Genomic DNA, 27,848 nt, shown 5'->3' with positions numbered 1-27,848 from the left:
ATTGTTAGTCACTCGGCCATACTATCTTCTCCAGTTACATCACCGAACGATTGATTCTGTATGCCTGTCGACAACTGCAAAGGAACGCTTGCTGTTCGCGCGAGTTTTCTTGGGAAAACTGTTTTCGCAGCTCTGGCTGGATGGGAAGGGTTCAGCAGAGAAATGTCACGCCTGCAGCGCATAAATAACGCCAGGAATGCGGCTGTTCGCAAACAAGCACATTCATGTCATTTATGTTATCATTCATCAATAGTACAGGACGAGGTCCCCTAGTTACAAGAAACTGGCAGGGGGACCTCCCATTAGAAATTTAACAATATAGGAACTAATTCATTATGAGAACATAGCAGTGACGGACACCAGAATACAAGAAGTTCATGAAGCAAATAATCAAATACAAGAAAGGTGCTTGCAGTAACTAAAGTTCAAGTCAAACACAAGCAAATGATGTAGATAATGTGTCAGTAAATAAAAGCGTAGTAATTGACACGTTAAGGAAACATGTAAATTTTATATATCAAAGAACACGAGGTTTATGTAGCAAATAATTAGAAACAAAAATGCGCGTACAATATGCAGAATGCAAGAGAAATACGTAATATGCAATAAAAAAACCTATCTTTTTTTTTAAGGAGAGAAGACAATGGGAGACAGAGAATAGAAACGATACATTGTCCCTGGTTTGTTCTCTCCACCATCATTGTCAACGCGAGTACTTCCTCTGAAAGCAAACACTTTCGATTTTGCTTTTACCGCTCCGATGGTTTAATTGGACTAATTTCCCTTATTCTAAAAGCCCTGCCGGAACTGCGACTGTTCATTTGCATGAAGTTCTTTGTAAGTGAAACCTCGCAGCAGAAATAAGTTCATTGTGCATCGCCGCATCGTTGCCGAAAGTGATAGAAGATACATGTCCCATTCTCGGATATACGCCGGGATCCTTATATTTAGCTCGTGTTCTTAGGAGATGGTAAATATTTGACGTATCAAGTGAAAGTCGGGAGTAGTTACTTGTAATATAATAATAATAATATTTGGGGTTTTACGTGCCAAAACCACTTTCTGTTTATGAGGCACGCCGTAGTGGAGGACTCTGGAAATTTTGACCACCTGGGGTTCTTTAACGTGCACATAAATCTAAGCACACGGGTGTTTTCGCATTTCGCCCCCATCGAAATGCGGCCGCCGTGGCCGGGATTCGATCCCGCGACCTCGTGCTCAGCAGCCCAACACCATAGCCACTGAGCAACCACGGCGGGTGGAGTAGTTATTTGTGTGATAGCGGGTTACGCTATGCAGTTTTACGGTTTATTTCCTGCAGTAAACGAACGCACCCATGGCAGTGCTTATAGTCAACTGCTGAACGCGAGTCGGCAAATTAAATTTACGACACTGGCTGAACTATACTATGGGGGCCGAATGCAAGAACCCTCGTGCAATCTGGACCCGTATTACCAGACCCTCCTTCCCCCCTCCCTTCCACACACACAAAAGAAGAAATGCATTGCGCAAGAAAAATATGGCAGGCATGGCCAGGCGGAAAATACTTTAGGATTTTGAAGCTAGATGCTCGTTGTGCTTCAAGCAAGAAAATAACGTTAGAAGCAAGTGATAAATCAACCTGGCCCATCTTATAGTGGGATCTACAGATTAAAAAATAATGTTGTTTCTGCGGTTCTCCAACCCACCTGCATGCTCTTTTGCACGGGCTTTGCAACATCATTTGAACGAGCTTCGACAATTGATCATCTTCACATTGCATGCCGCTATAGAGAGATAATATTTATTCTCCGAATCGGGTTACGCAGACAAGCATGCAATGTTACCCTAATTACCTTCCTCAATTGCTTTGCCATAGTTGCTAAAGAAATGGATTGAAGCCAGATACAATTAATCAATGTTATCGGAACTTTAACTAATTATGCAACGTAGGACACCCGCATTTTGCGTTCGTGTTATACTCAATGAACGCGACATTGATCTCTCTCCCCCCCCCCCCATTATGGCTCACTGTGCGGAGTCAGAGCGTGAGAAACAAATCAGAATCAATTTTTAAAGACTAACTTGCCTTCGCGAACTTCCGAGTCCATCTGTGCATATCGTTCTTCCCCGCATTAGTAAAGACAAGCCATTTTAGGTATGGCCCCCTAGCAACTAAAATATTGCTTCCTTTCCGAGGGATACTCTAAGCACAAGTAGTGTAAGCAGTGTTCCTGCTAAAATTTGTCTTTCGCCTACTCTTTTTTACTTTTTATGAATACAATACCTCTCGCAAGACAAATCTTCATCTGCAACTAAAACTCTGGAAAGAAAGATAAACATGATGAGAGAACTTAAAATGAAGAGTGAAAATATTGCCCGTCTGTGATTTAGACGGGAGCAACTGCGTCGAAGATTGAAATTTCCTAAGTCATGAACCAAATGGAGACCGCGCAATCTCCTATATTTCGGGTCGGCCCCGACAGACATGCCTACTGCTCTCAACGTCGTACATCATGAAGATGGCGAGATCTCGGGGGTGCACTCAGAAAACGCAGACATTCCCCAATGCATAATCTGTCACCGTAATGTGCAGTTACTCGTGGGAAGCCGCAGGTTGATGCTCACATAAAAATGGCGACCAAGTGAAGGGAACGAAAGTCGCTCCCGTCGGAGCGAGGCCTCAAGCAACTATAGAAATCATTCGCTTTGCACGACTTCTGTACAGAACCGAGAGGCGATGGCTGCTATAGCACTTGCGCGTTTTTATGTGAATATAAGTTGAAACGAAAGGGTCGTTTTCATTTCCCCCATCTTGTCATCATAGATGGATTACCCCTCACCTACTGCCCATGAAAACAATGCATGATACGAAACAAACTGCTGCTGCATGAGGTCTCCATCATGGCTTGGTCAGGCTCCGCAGCAACTTTTGCTGTAGCGATCTTGCTAATGACGCCCTCGAAAGAGGTCCAAAGCGGCAATAAACTGAACAGGTTTGAGGTCCTCTCTCATTTTCAAAACTTTTTCCCACTTCCCATTTCTCCTGCGCAGTGTCACCAACCGGACTAACTCCTTGTTAACCTTACTGATTATCGTTTCTCTTTGTCTCTTTCTTTATTACCTGCTGAAGAAAGAACATAACGAGGGCTGTCATTATAATTACGAAATTTAGAGCATCAGTTTAACTGGTGCTTGGAAGCGCAACACCACAGTCGCTAAGCCACTTCGGTGGGTAGCGTGTCATAAAAAGTTGTATACAGTTGATTATAACGAAGGGCAAAGGGTAAACATTCTCGTCGGGAACGATTGCATCAAGCAGCCGCTACCCGTAAGAGGCGTGAAAAACGCATTCTTTCGCAAGTATGCAGTAACACGAGCAGGCAGAAAGTCAGATTTATTAATATAATAGAGAATCGCATCTGGAGGGTTTATGTGTATATATATTGTAAGGAGGTTTAATTAACAAGCCAGAACGTTACACGATACATTGGCAGATCTGTTGATCAAGCGTCGGGCACCGAGCGTGTGAGCTCTGTTCTCGAGTGAGGCGTTGACAATGCGCCTGAAGCACACCCCTGTCTGCTTAGCTACAAGTTAACCTCGGAGAAGAGGGCGCCATCCTAGCGCCTCAAGGCGAAGAGAGGCCGACTTGGTCGTAGTAAGGTTTGAGTCACCCGCCGTGGTTGCTTAGTGGCTATGGTGTTGAGCTGCTGAGCACGAGGTCGCGGGATCGAATCCCGGCCACGGCGGCCGCCTTTCGATGGGGGCGAAATGCGAAAACACCCGTGTACTTAGAGTTAGGTGCACGTTAAATAACCCCAGGTGGTCCAAATTTCCGTTGTCCTCCACTACGTTGTGCCTCATGATCAGATCGTGGTTTTGGCACGTAAAACCCCATAATTTAATTCTTTATCTAATTGGCTGACAAGAGGCGGAAGAAGAGAAGGGAAGACGGAAAGGAAGGGAGGTTAACCAGACTGAGTCCAGTCTGGTTAATCTCCCTGCCTTTCCGGGGAAAGAGGCGGGGAAGCGCACAGAAGTGAAGAGGGTTACGGTGGGCCAATCTAGCGCAGTGAAAGTGTACAACGGCAAGAGGAAGGCGGAGCCGGTGTCTGTGATCGGCAGGCTTTCCCTTGCTTAGTTTGCGGTGGCTGGTCGAAAGTAGCACCGGAATCCTAAAAATTCCGCTTAAACAAGTCCTAAGCGAAGAATGCATGGCAGAACGATGACGTATACATGTCGAAAGGGCCCGAAAAATCGTATACTGCCACGTGGGGCTTATTTACCTTTTCCAGTGACTCTTTCACGGGCTATCAAATCCTGAAAGTTATCGTCGTGCGCAAGGCACGCCTTTCTTTATGGGAAGTTACTGGAATATTAGCGCTGGATCTATCTGTTGCCTATGTTGTCGCCGAGCCTTGTATAATCAAATTAAGCGTTCGAAGCTAATAGTGTGAGTGGTGTACATTCCAGATGCCACATTGTGGTGCCGGTGAGCAACCACAGCGGTAAAACGTAGGTCACGAACCTAACTCTTTACTGGGCGAGCTTGTGCCCTGCAAAGCAAGTAATATCCAACACAATGTTAGCGGCAAGCACACTCGTCGATAGTTGAAAACCTGATGTGTGCGTCAGATGCGTTGTTGATATATACATGACTCGTTGAACTTTCCAGCGCAATCGTTTGTGCTACTGTTAGTTCTAGAGTATACACCTCTATTCTCGTTGTACGAGCAATCTGATTGCACAAGGCTCGGAGACAACATAGGCAACAGACGGGGCAAGCGATAACATTCGAGAAACTTGCTTTACTGAAAGGCCCGTCAAGGGCTGGTTTATAACATTGAGCATTTGTTAGCCGGTGAAGGACCGTCACCAGGAAATATAAATAAGTACATGTGGCAATACACACGGAAATCAGTTCGTCCCGGCAGCTCCGAGCTGCCAGTGCCAGAGTGATAGGCGGGTAGCCATCTATATTCCTTTCTAAGCGGTGCAGTCTCTGGCTATTCAAAAATAGAAAAATCAGTTTTGTTCGGCATATTAGTGCATATTCCGTGCACGCACGTCATTTTGACGTGACATTTCGCCGTTTTGGGTCCCGAGATGTTCAGGCGAAGTGGGCGCAGCTTGAGTAAATTCTGTCCACGATTGTTCGGCCTAATCATGCATAATAAGTGCGTACACGTGATATCAGATGGAGATGTTTCGCGGTTTTTGTAACGTCGTGTGACGGACAGGCATTAGCGGGGGTGGTACGGAAATATTTCCCCCGATCGTGAAGTGGCGGCTATCAAATAGAGCAGATTGGAATAGTTTTGCATTTTAGTGCCCCATCTGTTCGACAAGACACCGGAACAATTAAAACGCTGAACGTTCGCTTACTTTCAAGTCCGCAAGTAATTTTATCGTCAATAAATGTAAGGCAACGCCTTGACGGCAGCTGACGCGGAGAGTTTAGCGTACGTAGGCCACGTCGCCTGAAGTCCACAGTGACAAGTGCATATTTAAATTTTATTCATGTTGTTCTCGGCTCGGGCCACACGAGAGTGCCAGTCTTGACGAGGTAACATGAAGGCTTCTAGTGTTGATGACCGACGGCGCCTTTTGGCCGGGATGCCTAATCCACTTGAACGATACACACTGTACTAGCATACCAGCGAGTAAGAAAGACACATGACCAGATAGCAAGTGACATGGACAAGCGCTCTCCAGCCGCTTATTGCCGCGATAAAATGTCACATACAATCCTAATCCATCATGCTACTAGACGCAGTACATAAAGAAAATGAAAACCTACTTGGGGTGATCGCAGAAAGGCGCAAGTGTCCTTAGCAAGTTTGCCTGGCCACACCAAGTGCACCTTACTCAAACTGCCGCAGGATCACAACGATTACTGTACGGATAGCTGGCACAATTCTCAAGAAATATCTATGAGACCCCATCACCACCTCAGTTTCCTTTTGCCCGTTCACGGGAGCTTCGTCGAAAGTGCGACGAGGCATTCCGAGCGTAAGCCACCAACATTGAGCGGGCTTGGCTATAAGGCTGTTGGTGGATGTTCCTCCAGGTGCCGTTCTTCTTGTGTCCACTATAACGCCTTCATCGATGCGCTGCTTAACCCGAAAATGTGCACTGCTTTCGAGGGCGCCTTCGGGAATTACGGCCTTTTGTGCGCAAAAAATAGGTAACACATATTCAGTAATTCCCTGTACATGTGGAAAGGCATTCTTTATTAGAGAAACAATTCAGCCACTGCGGAGCTGATTAGACATTTCTTGCGCAAATTTCACCTGACCAGTTCACATAGGTTTCTTACTTTTTCACGAAGGACCAAGCACAAAAGAAAAGAAATTATGGAGGCAGTGTCCGACTTTAGGGCTGATAATTTGCTGCTTACATTGAATTTAAGATAGCTGTATTAAATGTTTTCTACTATAAAGCTATCAAAGCCGATTGCATGTGTTTTATAAGCTAACGTATTATTTCGCAGTGTGAGATTAACGATATTTCAGAAAGCAATTTTTCAGCAAATGCTCGTTTCCTTTTCCAATTTGAGAAATAAATCAAATAATTTAGTTTTCAAGAGGGAAATGGGTTTACTTTCGTTCAGATGGAAGTCTAATGAGAGCCGGCACAGTTGGAAACACGAAGTGCTAGCATGTAGCCAAACGACCTAGCTAGAACGCTACTCTTTCATTGAACCGATGCGGATGCCCGTCTGCGTAGTCGGGCATATCGTCGTGCCTACGCACATCGGTCTCTGTAGCTGTGATGTGAGCTCGCTTCTACTTCTTTCAAGGAATATGTCAGTGCGACAACATTAGCGATGTCACACGGACGCTTTCGGTCGGGATCGAGCTAGATAAGGATTAAGATTTCTTTTGTTGTTGTCTCAGTCACCTCCATAGCGCAAATTCAAGGAAGGAGGCTAATCCTGATCGATGACACATTGATCACGAGCCAACACTTCCGGTCACCGAAAGTGCCCGTGTGACACTAGTTTTTTTTTTTTAGTTGTTTCCAGTTATGGCGCCAAGTGCGATATATGTAAACCTTTGGGGACCAAACCAAAAATGAAAATGGAAAGTAATGTCACTACAAAAAGTTGTTTGAGTACACTTGCTAGGCCAACCATTCAACACATGTGGGGATGTAAAATATATGAAGATAAAAAGGCAGCCTGGTAGGAAAATCTACGGGCGGCGGTGGTCGGCCGCGCTGCTCAGCTCAGAATTCCAAGGCCAACTTTGGGCCGTACAGCAAGCCATGGAGGCCGTACGGGAGCAACAGCTCCCAGTGGCCATCTAGGCTGCCCCAGGCCCGGGCCTCCCAATCGCCGGATTCTAAAGTTATCTCACTCACTCACCTATGAAAGAGACGCAACAACTTTATGAGTAAGTTTTATATGTGCATAAAAAATCTTTATTATCATCTTCAACAGTCTTATGGAACACCTTTATGATACCACATTTAAAACAAAGCAAGGAAGCAGTTGAGACGAACAACACTTCCCGGATGCTTCGCACTGGTGAAATAGTATATTTCAACATTACTGCGAAATTTAATGACCCTACGCTATGTACACCCCTGATGTCATCCCTGCTGTACAAAGTCGCAATATAAACGTCTCTCGCTATTCACTTATTAGCAGCTTATGTACGCACAAACACGCATAATTGTCCTTATGTACATATATAATGAGAACACACCGCACAACAGTCACGCCACGCATTACAAACTCATGCAGCAAACCACTCGCTTGCTGCATGCACATAATGAACCATGCCAGTCTTTATTAAAGTTAAAATCTAGTTACGGAAAAAAAAAAGAGAGCAGCACTGCTACAAGCTCAGCTGCGATGGCAGGAGCCAGGCGCTAGATTCCCGCGCCGATAGATGTTTTTTCCTTCCCTTTTGCCGCATTCGTCTCGGAACTGTGAGGCACTTCCAAGCAGCAAGTGGGGATTCCTTGAAGAAAACTGTGCTATTTGAGTGGTACCTTACACGCGAGTGGTACAGCCTGTTATTACATACTAGCGTGGTGGATTTCACTTTGACATAATAGGACATCGTACTTTAAGCGCCCGTGTAAGGCTCTGCAGCAACGGCGCTTATTCAACGCTTGCGCAGTGTCCAGCGCAGTGGCTGTCATGCCAGGAAAGCCAATGCCCATAGGAAACAGAAGTCCCATGCGCCATGGGCAGCTGCGTGGCAGATGCAGCTGCAGCTGCACAAGCCGCGTTTGGCAGTTTACCGGACTAAATGTTAATTCTTGTAGAAATGAAAATTGAAATGCGAGCTAGCCGTTGCAGCACGGAGAAGGCTGCACAGAAGTAAGAGCTTAGTTTATAGCTACGAGCGATAATATGACCTTGATAAAGAAAGCACTGCGCCACAATTCTGCATTAAAACAATAAACTAGGTTGCTGGCTTACTTCGCGCCAGATATCACTGCAGCGAAGGTAGAAACTTGAGGTTCCGTGTAATATTACTCGCATCTTCCCTCACCTCTCCAGCACAGTAACATATCCCTGTTGTTAGTGTTAACATGCCACCGATTAGTAAATGTTTTCTGACGATTACGTCAACGAAGAATACGTATGTGTTAAGCATGTGAATGTCGGCGAAACTTCAAGCTAATGCTGAAGTGATATTTTTCTGCAGAAAGCCAACAATCAGCACGTATATTCGAAATATATATTCGCAGCGTTTTATTCCTGGTAATGTGGTGTAAAGCTGGAAATATGGGTAAACAAAACAAAAAAACAAGCTTTCCATCTTATTATTAGGATTCTGTGGCACATCCTTATGTAAGGTAGCCCGGAAGGGAAGAAACTTGTCAGGCGCGAAAGCAAAACTTGCCTTGTCATGTATCATACATGACCTGTGTTTTATAGCATCAGTGTGAAGACGCAAATACCGCTTAAAGACTGACTGAGAAATAGATATGGAGTTTAGGATCATTTCGGCTACGAGTACTCGACCAGGCTCAGTGAGGCTTCAGCCGTAATTCTGCATCGTCACGCTCATCCTTGCTGTAAAATCATCATGGGGTTTAGCTCGCTGTATGATAAAAACAAGAAATTCACCTACGTTATCAAGCTCTCTTCGTTGTTATGTACAACGTTTGCGACTTCACTCGCGGAAACAAAATTCAAATGGACGTCTTATCTCTAAATTCTAACACACAACGTCAGAGCACAAGCCAGGTCCCCTAGCATTTACCATATATTTACCTGGCCTGCTTAACCGGTAAAAAACAACCGTAGTTTTTGCTAACAAGGTGCGCAGCTTTAACGAGTGTCACAGTACCTAATATGAGCTGGCAGAATGTGCATAACGGGTCTTTATAACGCTTCACGCTTTCAAGAACGCATCGCCAGATTTCTGTTTAACACTGCTGTTCTTATATAACGTCGGTAAATATCAGCAGGCTGACTGGCATGATTGATATAAGATAGTCGTCTAGTATGTGGAATCGTTTGCGAGAAAGCGTTCAAAATGTGTTTCGTGAGCTCCGGACATTCCTAAAACAAAAATTGTTATTTGACTTGTCAACCAGAAATTTTTAAATCGCCCAGTTCAATGCTTACCATCCAGTTGAATGCAGAAGTAACAAATATTGCTAACCGGTGAAATTATACAAAAGTGAGAAAAAAATCTTTCTATATCTTTAAAAGCACACCATGCAAGATATAGCGCAGGTTATTTGTGCTGCGGTTTCCAGTATCTTGTAACTCCTTGTGATTTAGTTGTTTTGGAGTCGATAGGCTTTACGACTTGCTAATATAATACCCGGTTAAATTCAACCTTGCCGTTAGTAGTAATAAAGCGAGCAAATTTATCAATGTTTCCAAAATGCACGTGCGTGCAGATTTCCTGCGTCCTTCGCAATGTAGACAGACAGTGCTGCACGACTTTTTACACAGTCGTGCTCTCAGAAGTAACCAAGAGTCGCGCTAATTCCGTTCATTACGCCAACACTCGGCTACGTAATGGCAGTCTTAATAGAGGATCTAATACAGGATAACATAATGCTACAGACTGCACGTTAGCGAAAATAAGAAAAAAAAACATTCAAGAGTTATCTGAATGTTTTATCGAGCACTATAGCCAAAACTTCTCGTGTATATTGTTCACCAATATGGTGAAACTATCCGTGCTATGTGCGCGCATCTGCGTAAACACAAAACGAAAAGACACATAAAGTATGTGAGGGTTAAAATACAGCATCTAGCACTTTGTTCGACTTTGCACTTTGTAAGCCACGCACGAAGGGCGAAAGGGCACATGTTTCATACACGTGACCTTTGAGATCGTTCATCCACAGGAACACAATACTATTCGTTTGCTGCCGATGACGCTTGAGCTGTGTGTTCCGGCGATAAGGACTCCGGTCCTTGGGGAAGAGAGCAACGCGCTCGCGGGCTAACGGGAAGTCGTTCTCAAATGTCCGTCTCCACCGAGGGCAAGTGATGCTGATGTTGATGAGGCTGCTGGTGCATGTCGTGCGGCAGCGTTCTCCGCAGAGAGCCACCGCTCCTGATGCTGTGAGGCGAGTGCCGAGGACAGGCAACCCTGGGAGGCGACGGTGGCGTCGGGCAACCTTGGAGACCCAAGCTGTACAGGCCCTTGCCGTCTCCACCACCTGACGAGAGGGACAGCATGCCCGACTCCAGCTCGTCGAGGCGTTTGCTCACCAGAGCGGCGACCTCTAGGTTGTCCAGCTTGTCTTTGCCGCTGATGCCTACAAGCGCGGGCTGCACATACAAATACATGTTACTGACGGGGCCTTCAGTTACGATTTCATTGGAATTTGCATGTCTTCACTGCCTCCCTTTCTCAATGCAGCACTTACATTTTTTCACATTCTTCGATTATCTTTTGCTCAAATTCTGCTTGCCTAGGCTCAGTAGCACGTCTTAAATCATACGCACGCCGACAAAAAACTCCATTTTACTTAAGAGCTTTACTCTTTCGATTTCTCTCTCTCTACGCGCCAACAAGAGCAAACGAATCGATGTGTTATCCGCTAGTTAGACGAAAGGGTGAGGTAACATAGAAGCAGGATTGTAGCATGCCCTACATAATTCGAAGTAAAAAAGCATCGACTGCAACGGAAAGGATAAACAGGCTCTAAAATTATGGGCGGGGCCTTCGATTGAAAAAGGATAGTAGCTTTATCGACCATATGAAGTTGTAAGCATTCGCTTACTAACTTAACAATGTTGGAATGTGTAAGCGCGACTCAACGAGGACGTCGAAAGAAACATACACACATAGACAGCGCTGTCTTTGTATTTCTGCTTCTTTCTACGTCGTTGTTCAGTCACCCTTACACAATCTATCATGGATTTAAACCGACTAGCCCACGAACTAGTTTTAACTAAATTAACCAGCATGGCGTCACGCGCCCACAGGTAAACATGAACACATATCGCTCGATGAGTGCGGAAACTCGCTGTCAAAATTCTGGAGCGAGGAATCACGGCAGCAGCAAGCGAACTGACCTTCAGCGAGGTGACTTCTCGCTTCAGAGTGAACGAAACGTCGAAATCACAGCGCATACAAAGCTACCGGCACTACGCGCACTCTGCAGACATCGCAGACTGCTTTGAAGAGGAGGCCCGTGCGGGCGCGCACTTTAGTCACGTCGCAGATTTCTTTCAAGACACAGCAGCGCCGGCAACGCATCCCTACGGCGTCCGCCAAAGGCGTCTACTACGGCGTCCGGTATTCGCGTGGCCAACGCTGTAGCAGAGGCCGCGGTTGTCTCCACTCTGTACGGAGCGGTGGACGAGGAGGACATCGAAGTACCCTAGCAACCGCCGGAGAAGAATGCCCCTCCTCCCTCGCCTGACCCCCTTGTTTCGCGCGCGACAGGAGAGGGCACGCATCCGGGCCGCGCTATTCGCTAGCGCACGCGAGATTGAACCACGCTCGCCGACTTGCCCTCACGCTTTTACTCGCACATACAGCATACGGCGCGCCGCGGCGGTATTGTCGCCCTTGGACTTTATGCGGAACCTCACAGCGACGGCGACGGTGACGCCGATGGCAGAAATCCGCCTGAAGTGTCGATATAATTGCTGTCGCAATAAAAGGTTGAGGTGTAATATAGACATGATCAAACATCATCCCTACGCTTTTCTTACTTTACCTCACAGATGGTAACCAAATCGCCGGGACACTTAAATAGATAATACCATGCTTTAAAGGGATTTACATCGCAAAGACACCAGTGTGGACAGAAGAGAGAACTTGCACTGTTAAACTTTAAAGCACGTTTTACCAACAAGCCCAGCCTTACACCATTCCATACCATAAGGCACTATGTAGACTAGCTTAGACGGTTATTTTGTGCTTGCTCATAGCTGTAAAAAAGCCAGTACGTTTGTTTATTGCGCTGTAACAAAAGTGTAGGCCGCTCGGAATAAGCAAATTGTAAAGGTACAATGAGCGCGAGTCAGTCATCAGAATTAATGAGAATAGCAGATAGTAATGCAATTTCTTTAGTTGCATTTGACAGCGGTATGGTCATTGGATGAAACCGCGAGCTCACCTCGTGATTATCATAGCGTACCTTGGGGCTCCAACCCCAGGGTTTCTTGTCGAGGTAGTCAGCGGGACCGGGTGAATGATTAGAATATCGGGCCATGTGCGGAGCTTGACCCCTCTCGAGGGAACGGTTGCCCCTGCTCTTCTTGCACCAGAGCAACAGTGCCCCCAACAGGAGCAACAAAAGTGCTCCTCCAACGACACTGAGGGCAATATATGTGCTCTGGAACATGGGATCTGAAACAACACAGCAGTGCCGCCGAAGTTAATGTTGAATTAAAAAACAGCGACCATGTTGCACATGTTTGAGGCAGTCTGTGGTTAGTCTGATGGCCACATTTAGTGTTAGTTACAGTGCCGATGAAGAATAAAAGAAATCATAAGGTGCTGTCCTATACACAATGTGATATTTGGAAAATGCATAGAAGCTCTGCTAATTTAACACACCAAAAATAAGTTTAGTCACATGTGCACTGTTCGTAACACAGCACTAAATTCGAAGAAGACACAGAATAAAAGAGGTGACACGAGCAGTTTTACATTAACTGACCGCTTTTTTTTAATGAATGCCTCGGGATATTTCAGTTATTCTGCTGAGCCAGCTGACTGGCGGCCCTTGATACAGCACTGCTGAAACGGTACAAGTTCAAACGTAAATGGAATGACTGTATTGACGGTAATACCCTTACCATAAAATTTGAATCCTATGACGTGGCATCTTCCTCCTGCCATATCAGATGAACTGCAACTAAAGGAAGAAAAAGAAAAATCGATGATTGAAAACAACGGATGCTTATAGCACACTGCATTATAAGACGACACCTTGAAATTAGCAAAAGTACCGCTGAAGTCCCTAAGTGACTGCAGTTCCTTTATACAACAAGAAACCTTAGGTGCAGCTCACATGTTATGTAGTTCCCACATATATTAACTGCACACAAAAATTTAGGCTACAAGAAATTACTACTTTGTATAGGTGCCAACGACCTAAGCTTGGACGTTACAACATAAGATGCAGCACCCATGCTATTCGGGTTTCGGGAGTCCGAGAAATGATTGCTTCAGAGCATAAAGTTAATTCACTACCTGCAGAGGGAAAGCTAGGGGAAAAAGCGGTAACCATAATGACGCCGCCATGTTGCTATCTCCTTATTGTAGCCCTAAAAATAAAAATATCATGCGAAAACAAGAATTTCGCGTAGCACGAACGCCTGAACATTGTGTAAAGCTTGTTCCTTATATTTTCAGACATATTCTGTGGATGCTTCTAAAGTTTCTGTGTGCAATTTGTGGTGCATGAAAGGATGCGTTTTGAGGCGCCTGAGCTAGATGGCGCCAACATACCGAGGGAGCGCCATCATACCAATCGCATCTCGTCGGCTGTGCCTGCGCGCCTTCCCAGCGCGTCAACATGGCGGTGCCATAGCGGTTACTGTTTTCCATGCATGTACAATACGGGCAGCTTTGCCTCAAAAATTTGTTATATTAATTCCATACTTCAGAGCCTAAGTTTCAAATGGACTATGTACAATTTTATATGCTACCTTACTGCGAGAACTGGTTTTGCTATGAACCAGCGTGCTTCTACGTCTTACCTAAGCTGTTGCAATCGCACCACATTCCATATCGGTGAGAGTATTCGGCAAGATAAACCTAAAGATAATATACGGGCTTCGCGAGGCTCTACTAAAATAAGCTGTGCTTTTTGCATGAACTATCGAGAATACCTATCTAAGAATCATGAGATACAATAGCATGATCGTAATTTGTTGAGCTGTGAGCTTTCAGAGCAAATTTTTTCATTGTGGCTTACCCAGCGCTTGATGTGTTTGGCAGTGCCGATGGCAGGACCGTAGGAATTGTTGGCAACTCACTTGGTGCTGTCATGTCTGGAACTGATATATTGAAGGATAAGTGGTTCGTATTGAACTTCTGATGCACCGTTACACAACTCTCATTTGTGTTAAAATTGAAGGTTAAAATGGACTTTCAAGGAAAGTAACATTTCCGTGGAGAAGAGTACTTCACGGATTGCCTTTCCTTCTAGGAGCATCAAGTTTCGGCTGTCGGAAATGGTAACGCAAGGACATCCACCAATGCTATCGTAGGTACTGTTGAAAGCGCGACTGAATTTTTTATGTAGTGCAAAATAAACTTACCTAAATTGAGCTTTAGTCACTTAAGATATCCTGTAATTGGTCAATATCACACAAAAAGCTTACGTTTTCTGTATAGCTTCTTTTAAACCTGGTCTCTCATTAGCTTCGAGTACCTTAATTATGCATCAGAATATCAGGTTTCCAGAAAGCGAGTAATATTGCGAAATATGCGCTGTATACGCGCTAATAGTCAAAAAGAAGGGTTCGGTAATGAAATCGTTGAAATACTGACATTGAAAATACGTGCTGAAATTAACGGTCTTGTTGTGATTGTTGTGCTTACTATTTCAGCGTCTTTAGCTACAGAAACGATTTTGTTCAAGCTGCGTTAAATGACATTATATTCTCCCCTCTAACGGCTTTTATGGGCTTTTAAATTTTTGCTTAAATGCTGCAATAGTCAAGCTGCATGTCTCTTGAGGAATTCGAGGTAACGCTTTCATCGGCTGTTCCGCGAGCTTCACGCGGAAGGTTCTCTGGCTGAGTAGATTTGGCCGGTCCCAGAGGCAATGTAATCAAACCAGGGCCAATTCAGGATGCAGTTTATGAAAGATGGTAGCTCGGTTGGGCGATTCTCGTACCAGTGCAGGCTGTGCGCGCACTTGAAAGCACTTTAATGAGGCTTGTAACGTTGTCCAATCCTATAGACAATGCAACGTCACTACACACACTCAGGCCTGTCAGCATTAACCAAGGGAGGTCACAAAAAAGTGCCCCCGACAGCACATTTCAGCAGGTCTACCAGGAAACTATAGCTTGATTTTGATAATCACTATTGAATAGTTCTGGTCAATTTTTTGCTTCTTCTTCCATCGGCGGCGTCTACTGATTGTTCTTCGCACAATACGTTGTTCAAGATTACTCAGTCACTCTTAGAAATTGAAGACATTGTGGTGGAGTCCGAAGTGGTTACTGCATACTCAGTTTCCTTTATTTTCTCTATGTCAACGCTACACAACCGGCCGCGACGGTTTTGTGATCGTAGGTGCAGGAATTTAGGCAATACGAGCAAGCGGACGCGAACATCCGCCACTATTGCAAGCGCTCGCAGACCAGCGCGCTTACGCTCCGCAGGCAAGGCCACTGGACAATACAAACGTTTGCATTAGCACACACAACAGAATTTCGTGCCGCTTGCGCACTCACACCGCTTCGTTCACCGGAAAGAACTAGACAGAGTTTGTGGTATACGCAACCCACTCGGGTCCCCAATCTAATTCTCTCTACTGACTGTCATGGACGCTACTAGTCTCCGGGAGAGAACGCTTGCATTTGAGTTTTCAGGGCAACAACACTGAGTCAAGCAATTCAGACGCGACAGTCGATGACGGTGGCCGCAGTAGTTTGTGGGACACGGGTTCCACGATAAATGCGAATGTCTTCAATGGCGCATGGCGCATCTACCCTATGACAAGGCAAGACTACTAGGCACGTTGGAACTTTGAATTCGCGGCTATGCGCCTATGCTTTGCTGGAATTGAGCTATCTTTAAATCCCGCGTCTCGTAGTTGCTTTTTTCGGGACCGCCTATAGATGCTCAAAAGTATGCCTAAGCCTTTTCAGGGTCCCAAAGTGAGTTGAACGCCGACGCAGTGCTTCATGCGTTGAGCCAACCAAATACAAGAAAGCACATCGTACATGTTGAGCAATGCCTTGAATCTGGCTGGCTGGGGCAGGCACAGATGTGCCCGTGTGGCCTGTACAAGCACAGGTGGGAACATCCACCATTCCTCACACTGCAGGAGTTTGTACCTGAAAGTGAAAAATAAAACGTAAGTAAAAACGTAAGCGGCAAGAAAGATCAAGATGCCAAGGATGAGAAAATCACATCTATAGATGACCGTAAGAATCAAGGCGATGGCACATTACGTATATGTACATAAAGAAGAGACGTGCAATTCCCATATTGGGATTGTCGAGGAAGCCTATCTTAGCGCATCAGTATTGCGTAACAATACAGCGTGCAGAAAACTGTTGCTGTTTGAGCACCAATTTGAATATAATTGTGACAGAAGAAAATGCTAGCAGTGCAGGAGTTGGGGTTGTAGCAAAGTCTGCATTTTCGCTGTCATGAGCAGTCTTTAGCCCAATTTTTTAAGCGTGAGAACAAAAAAAAATACTGAGATCTTAGTTCTAGGCTTGGCGAGCTGTGAATGAGTAGAATGCAATAATAGTGGAAAAAGATGACAGCTACCTTGCGCTAGTGAGTTTTCAACCTTGTACGTGGGACGGCGGCATAAACAGCGATCGTAACACATTCGCAATTAATTTTTTGACCAACGTTCAGCGTGAAGAAAAGCCTATTGAAAATTTTACTAAAGTTTGGGTTTCGAGTCTCAAAGCGAGGCGCAGTCACTGGTGCATCCAGAGGGGGTCCACTAGGGCGAGAGGTTTGCCCATGACCCTTTATCTAGCCTTTCCCAGCCTGAGCAAACTCGACAACGAGGCGAACACCCCCTCTCTACACCGAAGAAGGCTTCCGTAGATATGCCACCATTGGACAGCACTTCCAAATTCCCCCAACAAATCAAGCGCTGAAAAGAAGGGCATAGATTACCACTCTGCCTGGAACGCGCCACCATCTTGATCTCCATCAGGTACTCAATGTTTTCCCGAATGATGACACGCTCAGCACCCGTTTCTTTGTGAGCTTTTTCAATGGCTTTGGTGTGCCAGTCCGTCCAGTATATGTAGGACTGGTACTGAAAAGGACAAAGGGTTGCCAAAGTAAAGAAGTTCACATGAATAAGTGAGAAACCGCGGTGACACTACAAGTGACGTAGAAAAAACTAGAAAGGGGCTGGCAGATGGAATGGCACATTGTGGTATAAACTTTTTTAAACAGGGTTGAAGTACCTCAGACAGGCTGGCCAACGTTTCGATAGGTGGACCTATCTTCGTCAAAGGCGGCCTCGTCATCCTCGGCGTGTTAGTTTTAAAGGGTTAGTGCAGTGACGTCACGTGCGGGTGTTGTCGCTGGCGGCTGGTTTTAAACAGAGAGATTACAAGAGGGAACAGGCGCTGTCGTCCGACGTCTGTGAGCCTCATTCTCAAGACGAAGGGACAAGAGCGTGAGAGTGGGCACGCGGGGAGGAAAGAAAAGAAATAGAAGCAGAAAAAAGGGGAAAAGAAGGAAAAAAAAGCAGGGGGGTGTCAGGGCCGTACCAAGACACAACAAAGGGGGGGGGGTGAAAGAAAAAGAAAGAGAAAAATGAAATCTTTAAGAAATACGGGGGCTTGGGAGCGTGTTGGGGATGCGAAAGGTTAGGAGGTAATCCGGGGGAGTCGTTGGCGGCATGTTTTTGAGGCATTAGAACGGCCGGTCAAGCAATAGGTCGAGTAATTTTGAAATAGTTAAGGTGGCGACGGGGAGTCTGCGGTGCAATGGTGGGGTGACTGAAAGGCAGCGGCATGGTCTTTCAAGGGGCACTGCCCCACGCGCTTAACGTAGGTGTCGTTACGGCGGCATCCAGAAGGCGATGGTTGAGGCGCCGAAAAAGGCATATTGACTTCGGAATGTGTTGTCGAGGGGGTTTCAAAAAAAAGACTAAAAAAGGGGTAACGGGAAGGGGGGGGGGCGAAATCGGTATAGCAAACAGGAGGGCGACGCGTGCAGAAGCGGGCGCGGGCAAGTGTACATGGAAGAAGGGGATCGTAGTACACTTGGTATAGACGTAAAATCCTGAAAGAGTACATTAAATTGAGTAGTAGGCAGGAAAATTTTTTTTCTTTTTCCCTTCCTCCTCTCTCCCCCTCTCCCCCTTTTTCCTCCGAAATGAAAGAGTAGGTGAGGTTAAGAATTAAAGTTGGCTGGTGGCCTAATGTGTTTTGTGTATTGCTTGATGATATGAGAGTTTCAGATTTAAGTTACAGCTTTTAAAGATTCTAAGTTGCCGCGTGCCAAATTAATTCCTGTCGGGTGTAGGCAATTAAACTTGTGTATGAGGTATGATTCCGTGTACTTCCTTTCGCGAGGGGAACGGAAATTTGTTTGTAGTATATAGAGCCTTGCTTTGTCAAACATATGTCCATGTTCATTAAAGTGGCTGGCTACTGCTTTGGGTATCATACCTCATACACAAGTTTAATTGCCTACACCCGACAGGAATTAATTTGGCACGCGGCAACTTAGAATCTTTAAAAGCTGTAACTTAAATCTGAAACTCTCATATCATCAACCAATACACAAAACACATTAGGCCACCATTCAACTTTAATTCTTAACCTCACCTACTCTTTCATTTCGGAGGAAAAAGGGGGAGAGGAGGAGAGAGGAGGCAGGGAAAAAGAAAAAAAAATTTCCTGCCTACTACTCAATTTAATGTACTCTTTCAGGATTTTACGTCTATACCAAGTGTACTACGATCCCCTTCTTCCATGTACACTTGCCCGCGCCCGCTTCTGCACGCGTCGCCCTCCTGTTTGCTATACCGATTTCGCCCCCCCCCCTTCCCGTTACCCCTTTTTTAGTCTTTTTTTTTGAAACCCCCTCGACAACACATTCCGAAGTCAATATGCCTTTTTCGGCGCCTCAACCATCGCCTTCTGGATGCCGCCGTAACGACACCTACGTTAAGCGCGTGGGGCAGTGCCCCTTGAAAGACCATGCCGCTGCCTTTCAGTCACCCCACCATTGCACCGCAGACTCCCCGTCGCCACCTTAACTATTTCAAAATTACTCGACCTATTGCTTGACCGGCCGTTCTAATGCCTCAAAAACATGCCGCCAACGACTCCCCCGGATTACCTCCTAACCTTTCGCATCCCCAACACGCTCCCAAGCCCCCGTATTTCTTAAAGATTTCATTTTTCTCTTTCTTTTTCTTTCACCCCCCCTTTGTTGTGTCTTGGTACGGCCCTGACACCCCCCTGCTTTTTTTTTCCTTCTTTTCCCCTTTTTTCTGCTTCTATTTCTTTTCTTTCCTCCCCGCGTGCCCACTCTCACGCTCTTGTCCCTTCGTCTTGAGAATGAGGCTCACAGACGTCGGACGACAGCGCCTGTTCCCTCTTGTAATCTCTCTCTTTAAAACCAGCCGCCAGCGACAACACCCGCACGTGACGTCACTGCACTAACCCTTTAAAACTAACACGCCGAGGATGACGAGGCCGCCTTTGACGAAGATAGGTCCACCTATCGAAACGTTGGCCAGCCTGTCTGAGGTACTTCAACCCTGTTTAAAAAAGTTTATACCACAGTAGAAAAAACTGCTAACATAGACCACGAATAGACCACAGGAGCGATACCACGGGAGAATACGGGAGCAATAGACGATGAAAGGCTCGAACATATGCAACTTTCGGTTGAGTGAGTGAGTTAGTGAAACAACTTTATTTTGTCCACTATAGACGTAAGCAAACGCCATGCCACCTGGCTAGGCCCACTCGGGGACCATCAAGTGGAACCTGACGGCCCTGTCGCGAGCCCTCTGGACTGCCAGGGTTTGAGAGGTCTGGAAACAAATTTTCAAACTGAGCGAAACTTCCGCTTTGTAAAGGGGGGGGGGCGCATTGTCTGAGTCACTTTAATATAAATTTTCATGAGCGAAAAGATCTAAATATATGGAGAATGGTGACAATGTTTAAACATATAACATCGGTATATATAATTAGTAAAATAATCGACCTTGCTTCATCTCGCCTGTAATCGTATGTGTATTTGCGAAAAATTAATCGCAAGACAAACCAAATTTTCATACGAATAAATACAGGACTGAGCACACTGCGTAAAATAATCACTTTAATATGTTGGCCGTTTAGCATTGTTCCTGCGTTTGGACTTTCTGCTTATGGAGCCTGTATATTACAGCAGGAGATGATCCAGTTGGTTCACTTCGTTTAACTGAGGGTATTACTTCGTCGAAATGAAGAGCGCAGCTTTTTTTTTTAAAATCCTGCGTTAATGGGGGGATAAACACAGGGGAATATCAAGGAAAAAAAATTCCTGACACATCGTCATTGATAAAAATGAATCATTCGCGCTGTTTATCTGTCCATTTATTTGTACAACCTATGTTATAGTCACCTGAGTAAGTCCGAAGGGGTGAGACACGCCTTCAATGAGCTTTTGTCTGCTCTTTCCGTTGAGGTCCGAAAACTCGATGCAGTCCAACTGAGCATCGACCCAATACAACCTTTCCGTCTCGTAGTCAATGGCCAATCCATTGGGCCAGCCAAGGTCGGTGGCTATCATGACCCTTCTCGCGCTGCCGTCCAGAAATGAGCGTTCAATTTTTGGCAGCTTGCCCCAGTCTGACCAGAAGATGTATCTAAAGAAAGGCAAATATTTAAAAAAAAAGTGATTAAGTTACACCACTGTTCAGCACAGACACTCGTCTGGCTTTGTTTTATGCAGTACACGTGTAGTAGAACTTGGCTACTGAAAAAAAAAACGAAATATCATATGCCGTGCGCAAGAAACATATTTCGCGCGGTATTTGACAGATGCTCGATCAAGGGGTGCACAGCTGCAGCCACATGTACAGGTGAAAGAAAAGGAAAGCCCCATGAGAACTCGTGCAGTAATGAAGAGTAGACATTTTGTGACTATCCGGCACATATTAATGCACGCATAGTCTCATTCAAAATATGAAGTTCTATAGCAATGTGAAGGCGAGTTTTATTATTATCACTCTGCTGTGCTATGTAAACGCAGATTGGGAAGCAGTAAAGCTTGCCAGGTATGTCGTACTGCGAGACAGTCTTCGGCTTTTAAGGTTATCAAATTTTCAGCTAAAACATCACTTAGTGGTGTAGTAGCCTGCCATATTTTGCCCACGCAGTAGAGAACCATCCAAATTTAGTGGAACTTGAGTAGTTGAACACACAAGTCTTATCTCTGACCAACATAGAGTTCTTGAAGTTAACAATATAATCAAGCATTGGTTATCAATTCTAGAGCATAATGAAGGAAGCGCAAACACGAACGACGCAATGCAAAAAAAAAACTGTTTGGTGGCAACAGTAGATGTTTCTACTATACTGAAATAAATAGTAACTAATAAACGAACTAATAACAAATATATAACTGCTTTCTTTTATTTGGTCTGAACGATTACTATGGACCAACACGCCTAATTCAAGATCATTTGATAAACACATAAGTTTAGGTCATGAAAATTGCGACCGTTTCTTTACTGGCTGGAACACGTACACGCTCTAAATGATTGTGCGATATTTGAATATCTGTGATTTTCGCACAAGGAATCCTTTGTTAAATTCGGTAAGCCAAAATATATATGTTTCTTCCTTGACATAGTTATTATGTGCGACTTTGAAAACGGTCCCAATAATCTGGTAACATTCCAGTTGCTATAACTGTGTCAAAAAGTTAAGAATAATAAACGGCTCGTAGCTTTGGAAGTGACATTCGTCTGGATAGATTTAGCTAGAATAAAAATGTATGCATACACATAATGCTGCTGCTCCGCTACTTGACAAAAAAGAAGAAAAGCAAGTAGAATAATTGTGCAGCGGCTGTGTTAGAGAATAAGAGTTCCAACTACGCCACCGTAATGGTTTTGCAGACCACGCATCACCCCTCCTGATCTTCAACTTTCAACCCGACTTTCTTTGGAGTGCGGACAGCATACAAAATAAAAAAGATGTTTAAAAATTAAACAAGTACAATGACGCGCAGATTGCCCCGAAGCAAGAAAGATCTGTTGACGTGTACAATATGCGTAGTCTTGTGAGTCACCTTTATCACACTGTAAATCGGAAATCATTCGATTAAGCAGTCATATAAAGGTCCCTTTCCCTCACCCTTTTTCGGGAAAGAGAGCAAGCGCACGCGGCTCGTCGAGGTCAAGGTTTATCAGGAGTTTCCGGCTCGACCCATCAGCCCGAGCAACCTCAATAGTCTGCAAGAAAATTAAGAAAGATCAGAGCGAAATGGGTAAGATCCCTACTGGTTTGAATTTCGAAATATAGTGACCCCTGCGAACGAAGTTATCCAAACGCCTGCCTTCGATAAACATGTGAGAGCCTATATGATTGGCACTTCTCTCGACTCACCGCGGTGGCTTAGCGGCTATGACGTTGCATCGCTAAGCACGAGGTCGTGGAATCGAATCCCGGCCGCGGCGGCCGCATTCGACGGTGGGCGAAGTGCAAAAACACCTGCGTCTAGTGCATTGGTGCCACGCTGAAGATTCACTGGCGCTCAAAATTAATCCAGTGACCCCCACTACGGCGTGTTTCATAAACCGTGGCTTTCGTACGTTAAACCCCAGAACTGATTTCAATTCGATTCAACCCTTTGATCGGTCCACTCTTTTTTTACCTTAACAATAACACACATATTAGCCTGTAAATAATGTGGGTCTTGCTTATTGTTTTGTTTTTTACCTGCACGGTGCCTGGGGCGTCTCTGTAATACGGCTACACGTTTTGGGCGTGAACCAATGCATGTTTTTTCCGACAATTTTTAAGAATAGGTAGTGAAGGCTGAGGTGTGCGTCGCAATTATGCGTTACAGATTGCTTACCTTGCGTCGTGAGTCGGCCCAATAAATGTTCTTCGCAATCCAGTCTAGTGCTAAACCATCGGCGGCTTCTAGATCACGGTCTATAATGACTTCCACATTGCTACCGTTTAAGTCCACTCTCCTAAGATGAGAAGCAAATGGTAAAATTGCACTGAATCAGTGTGAGCCAGTGAGAGCTGTTCCATATACAATATGCCGCATTTTGCTAATTTACTAAAGCCTATTTCTGTATTTCACCATACTGTGTTCCATATTCTTTGAAGCGTAATTGACATCCAATAAGCGGCACTTTCTTTCATTACTATAATTATAAGATTTCCAGCCTGTGACTGTAATATTAAGGTATAAAGAAAACAGCTGAAACAGATTACTGCGAATATAGGATTTGGTTGAGCTTGTGTCTAAAAAAGTATTTTTGCGCTGCTGAAAAAAAAAAAACATACAATGCCAATAATCAGCTATTTGCAATGAAAGCACAGCTATTTCACCCTATCTTCCTCATTTTTCTGTGGCGACAATTCAATTCTATTGGCAGGTTCTAATCAATGTGATTTAGCTTGTATTTGGGTAACATCATCAGACCTTAGTTCCAAAACGGTAGAGAACAACACATCAAAATTACTGCTGACCATGTTCTAAGGAAGGATTCTTACCTAATCACATCAAGTGTAACATCAGTGTAGTAGAGCTTCCATTCGTCGTAGTTAAAGTCAACTGCCACGGCGTTGTAGACATCATTCAGAGGTAGATGCATATCAGTGTTGTCGGCAGTGTCTAACGAAATTTTCCGAAGGCTGCCACGGTTGGCAAATAACAAAAACGCAGATGGTGCTGAAAATGAAAAGCAGGGAATTTGTGACCGGAGTTTGAATCTATGCTATTTCTACATCAGCTTTGTTAAACGAACAATTTTAAATTTTATTTTATCTTCAATTGGTTCGTGCAAACCTTGCTTAAACCGGCCATTACAAAAATCATTCACAAGATTTTCTTAAGGAAATTCCCGAAAGTCCTGCCGAGTGGCTGATATTTGCACATTATTCATTGTTTTATCGCACCTTCAACAGAATACAACAATCTCCGGAAGATGATAAAGTTTCCTCAGCGTGCTTACCTTCGTAACATGTCCTATCGTCAGATTTGAGAAGAATTCCAGTTGGACACGCACACGAAAATCCATGCGGCTTTCTGAGGCACAAGTGGCTACATCCTCCGTTGGTCCTTCCGCATGAGTTGATGCCTGTAAGGCAACTGTCTTCCTCAGCTCGTGTCAAGGCAGTACTGCAACTATGCTGAGAAATATGTAGTTATTGTAGTCTTAGGTCGCGATAGAATGTGAGGAAGAAGGAGGGAGGTGGAGCGTGCGATATTAATATGCATTTGTCGCGTAATATCGTTTTAGGTTGCAAATTGGCGTAGCCACTGCAACTTCTGTATTTTGTGAACGCTGGAGATATGGCACGCATAACACAGAATAATTATGTAAAACTACGTTATAGCGAAACTTCTAGAAGGCAGTTAATTGATTCTTATGCTGAACCTTTTCCTAAAAAAACAAGCGTTTCTAAACCAGCTGCAGAAAATAATACAGATGCTGTATTAAAGTTCTCAATACACTGGATATTCAATTAGTTCGGAACACGCCACTGACAACGTCAGTCATCGCCTTGGGTGGCAAGCGCCCCACAAGGAAATAGTAAACAAACCCAGTAGAGAGATACAGGACTCTGAAATACACCACCATGCCTCATTATGCATGAAACACAAATGATTAGAGCTTCGATTCGACCTCGGTGACATCTTTACAGTTCAATAATGTTTTCAGTTATAGCAGAACTGTACGAAATACAAATTGTGGCGGCTTGTATTTTCCGCAGGGGGTACTTCAAAACTAGCTGCTTTAAATTCCGCATCCTTCATCACAAGAAATTGAATTTTCATCCACGAAGAGCAAAGCAGCATGACGTAAGATCTACGCCTCCATGCTACACTTTCTTGGATAACATTATTTCCTTTCGTAAAACTTCTCTCACATTGAAAATTTCCACAGAACATGTGCTTCGTATTCCTTATTGTAGGGTAAGTAAACTTGAATTGTCATTGAAACTATTTTCGTTCAGCCAATGTGAAGTTAGTACAATATCCTTCCTATCGTATGATACAGTGGAGCCAAATCAGAGCTTTTCAAATGTATGTGAAAGCATAATTGACAACCGCGTTTTTTGAAATGGTTCCATTTTATGACGGGTGTTCATTTAGTTACGTCGCGCCGAGCAAACGGCAATGACAGAGGGTGCTAGGCATATAGTGCGCTAACCTCCCTAATTTCTGGGGATGCATGAAATAATACGCTTGAAGAACGGCTCTGCCTATGTACGCCAAAGGTGTGAGCTTCTGTTTTTGCCATTGGTGGTTGTGCGTTCACTGCTTCTTTTTGTTCTTTTCGTGTTTGTTATTGTTGCGTTACCACTTAGGTGGAAACTCTACACGATTTTTCGCCGTTGTTGTCAAAGTGGCGTTGCCGTGGGGCTCCGCAAATATTGAGGTAATATGCATGCTATATGCTAATCCATGCCGTATGTGCCGGTTATATTGCTGCACTATTCAATCACTGGAGCTGCTCATACTTGCGTTCTGGACTTACGTTCTGGATTAAATTATTCCTCGGAATTCCGAGAATGGCAGCCCACAGACAAATGTCACGAAACAAAACATCCATAGTCCATGCCTTTTATCTTAAAGCTTCTCAGACTATTAAATATTAAAAGTACGAGACAATATCGGCGTTCAAACCTGAAAGTAATGCATTGTTACTAGCCCGGTTCTTTACGGGCGGCGTAGTGGTGTTGCATGTGTGATACATCCACCGCTACGTGCCGTACACGGCGCATCAAAACATATAAAGGTGCAAGAAGGTTTGGCACACCGGCGTATGTCACGTCCGCGTTAGTTTGGACCCGCATATGGTTACAACACCGTGCGAGAGGTTCAAGCGCGACGCTACACCTTGCAATCGCGGTTAGTGTTTCGTCCTTCGGGCGTAACAGCCAATTTTTGAAGCGTATTTCATACAACCCATTACCGTGAAAGCTTTATAATGGTATTAGGAAACAGAATAAAAAAAAGCAAGCTCGTAAATAGAAAAAGCAAATGAATGAGCCATACATGTGGTGTGTGTTGTGCCTGCATGGAAGCAAGTATTGTTTCTCTTCGCATCGCTGATGTTTCTTGAATAAATTTTATAGCCTGGCCCAGATATTTCATTGTGTTCCGAACAGGTCTTTTTCTAAAGCATTTAAGAGCACGCATTTTCATTGAACAAGGTCATTTCAACGCTGCCATACTATCTCAGACTGCTTCTGCGACTGTTACGGTATCCGTACCAGAGGATGAACGGTTAAGGTATATTTCATTCAAATATTCGGCAGTCGAAATCGTGAGATAACTAGGTGGTTAGGAATGCGGCGCATACCACTGTACTGGGTGTTTACACCGTGTATGTCCATGAGACCAGCCAGGTTCGCCCGTATCGTCTGCCCATTTTGGCCATTCGTGTCAGATCGATGGATGGCCTTTGTCTCCCAGTCGGTCCAGTACAGGTGTCCGGAGAATGCTAACACGCCGTACGGGTGGGCGACGTCTCGGGCAAGCACCTTGCGATTCCTTCCGTCAAGGCCAGTTGACTCGATAACCTAAAAATAGATACTTCACTCTCTGAGAAGCTGCTCTAATATATATATTTACAGAAAACAAGTTAAGATCAAGAGGACAATTCCTGTTGCGATTGAAATTGTTGTTGTGGAGAGCATTATTATAGTTTTTTTCAGAAATTAAACACATAAACGTCGGCACGTGGCCGAAAAACCTTTAGCTTCATGAGATTGAGCAGCAGAAACACCTGTCTTCTGATATCCTCAAGTTTCCCATAACAACACCAACTAAAGCCTATTGTGGTATCAGAAATGTACAGGGTGTCGTCCCACGTAATTTTAGCTGAACATTAAAAATATGGAAATACTAAGTAGCTGGACATAACAAAAGTAATGAAAAGCGTCAACGAATCCCGCAAATTCAGTTAATACTGCCCCTCGACTGGCCGTTGGAGGCACTGCGTGTATTCGTTGGCTTCTTTCTCGCTCGGAAAAACACTTTCATCTAGCACGTACTGAGCAACAGAAACCATTATCGGGAGTTTTTCATGCCACTCTACAATGTTCTCATTGACACTTTTCATCTAATTTTAATATATGACAAGTTGATCAATTAATTAGGGCTAATTATGCAATGAGTAGAATGAAAAGTAATCTTAGCACCTCCAAGCTACGGCAAACAACATTATTTTGCTTCTGTCGAACTACGTGGCATGCGCATGTTTTTAATGTTTGACTAAGTTTACGTGGGACACCCTGTACATTACTACACCCTAAAAAAAAGCTTACACCCTTTGGGGTGTATATCTGCCACACAACAATAATCGTTATCTGCGTTGCTTGCGTTTCCTTTCTTGAAAACGCCATGCCCGCTACTTTCTTGTCGGGAATGCTATGTCATGCTGGTAACGCGCATGCCGTTCGTTACTGGGAAGTACCGAGCACGCAGCGTTAAAGAAAGGAAATACGGACTGGACCCATGACGTTTATTCTTGTGTGGCAAGATACAACC

At 44.5% G+C, this 27,848-nt stretch overlaps 1 protein-coding gene across 1 annotated transcript in view; it reads right to left on the bottom strand.

The window, feature by feature from the left end:
* Nucleotides 1-7,402: 7,402 nt before the first annotated feature.
* Nucleotides 7,403-27,848, bottom strand: part of LOC135904890 (low-density lipoprotein receptor-related protein 4-like) — a 216,091-nt gene continuing 195,645 nt past the window's right edge. The window contains exons 22-33 of the mRNA XM_070535911.1: nt 26,659-26,878; nt 24,301-24,426; nt 23,840-24,017; nt 23,187-23,307; nt 22,463-22,560; nt 20,724-20,967; nt 17,259-17,403; nt 16,340-16,453; nt 14,356-14,437; nt 13,232-13,290; nt 12,547-12,779; nt 7,403-10,744 (exon numbers count right to left, since the gene is read on the bottom strand). Coding sequence (XP_070392012.1) covers nt 10,430-10,744; nt 12,547-12,779; nt 13,232-13,290; nt 14,356-14,437; nt 16,340-16,453; nt 17,259-17,403; nt 20,724-20,967; nt 22,463-22,560; nt 23,187-23,307; nt 23,840-24,017; nt 24,301-24,426; nt 26,659-26,878 — 1,935 coding nt within the window. The 3' untranslated portion in view covers nt 7,403-10,429. The remainder of the gene's footprint in view (nt 10,745-12,546; nt 12,780-13,231; nt 13,291-14,355; nt 14,438-16,339; nt 16,454-17,258; nt 17,404-20,723; nt 20,968-22,462; nt 22,561-23,186; nt 23,308-23,839; nt 24,018-24,300; nt 24,427-26,658; nt 26,879-27,848) is intronic.

This window comes from Dermacentor albipictus, chromosome 3 (assembly GCF_038994185.2).
Source record: "Dermacentor albipictus isolate Rhodes 1998 colony chromosome 3, USDA_Dalb.pri_finalv2, whole genome shotgun sequence".
In the NCBI taxonomy this organism is placed as follows: Eukaryota; Metazoa; Arthropoda; class Arachnida; order Ixodida; family Ixodidae; genus Dermacentor; species Dermacentor albipictus.
This window is presented reverse-complemented; position numbering and strand designations above follow the sequence as displayed.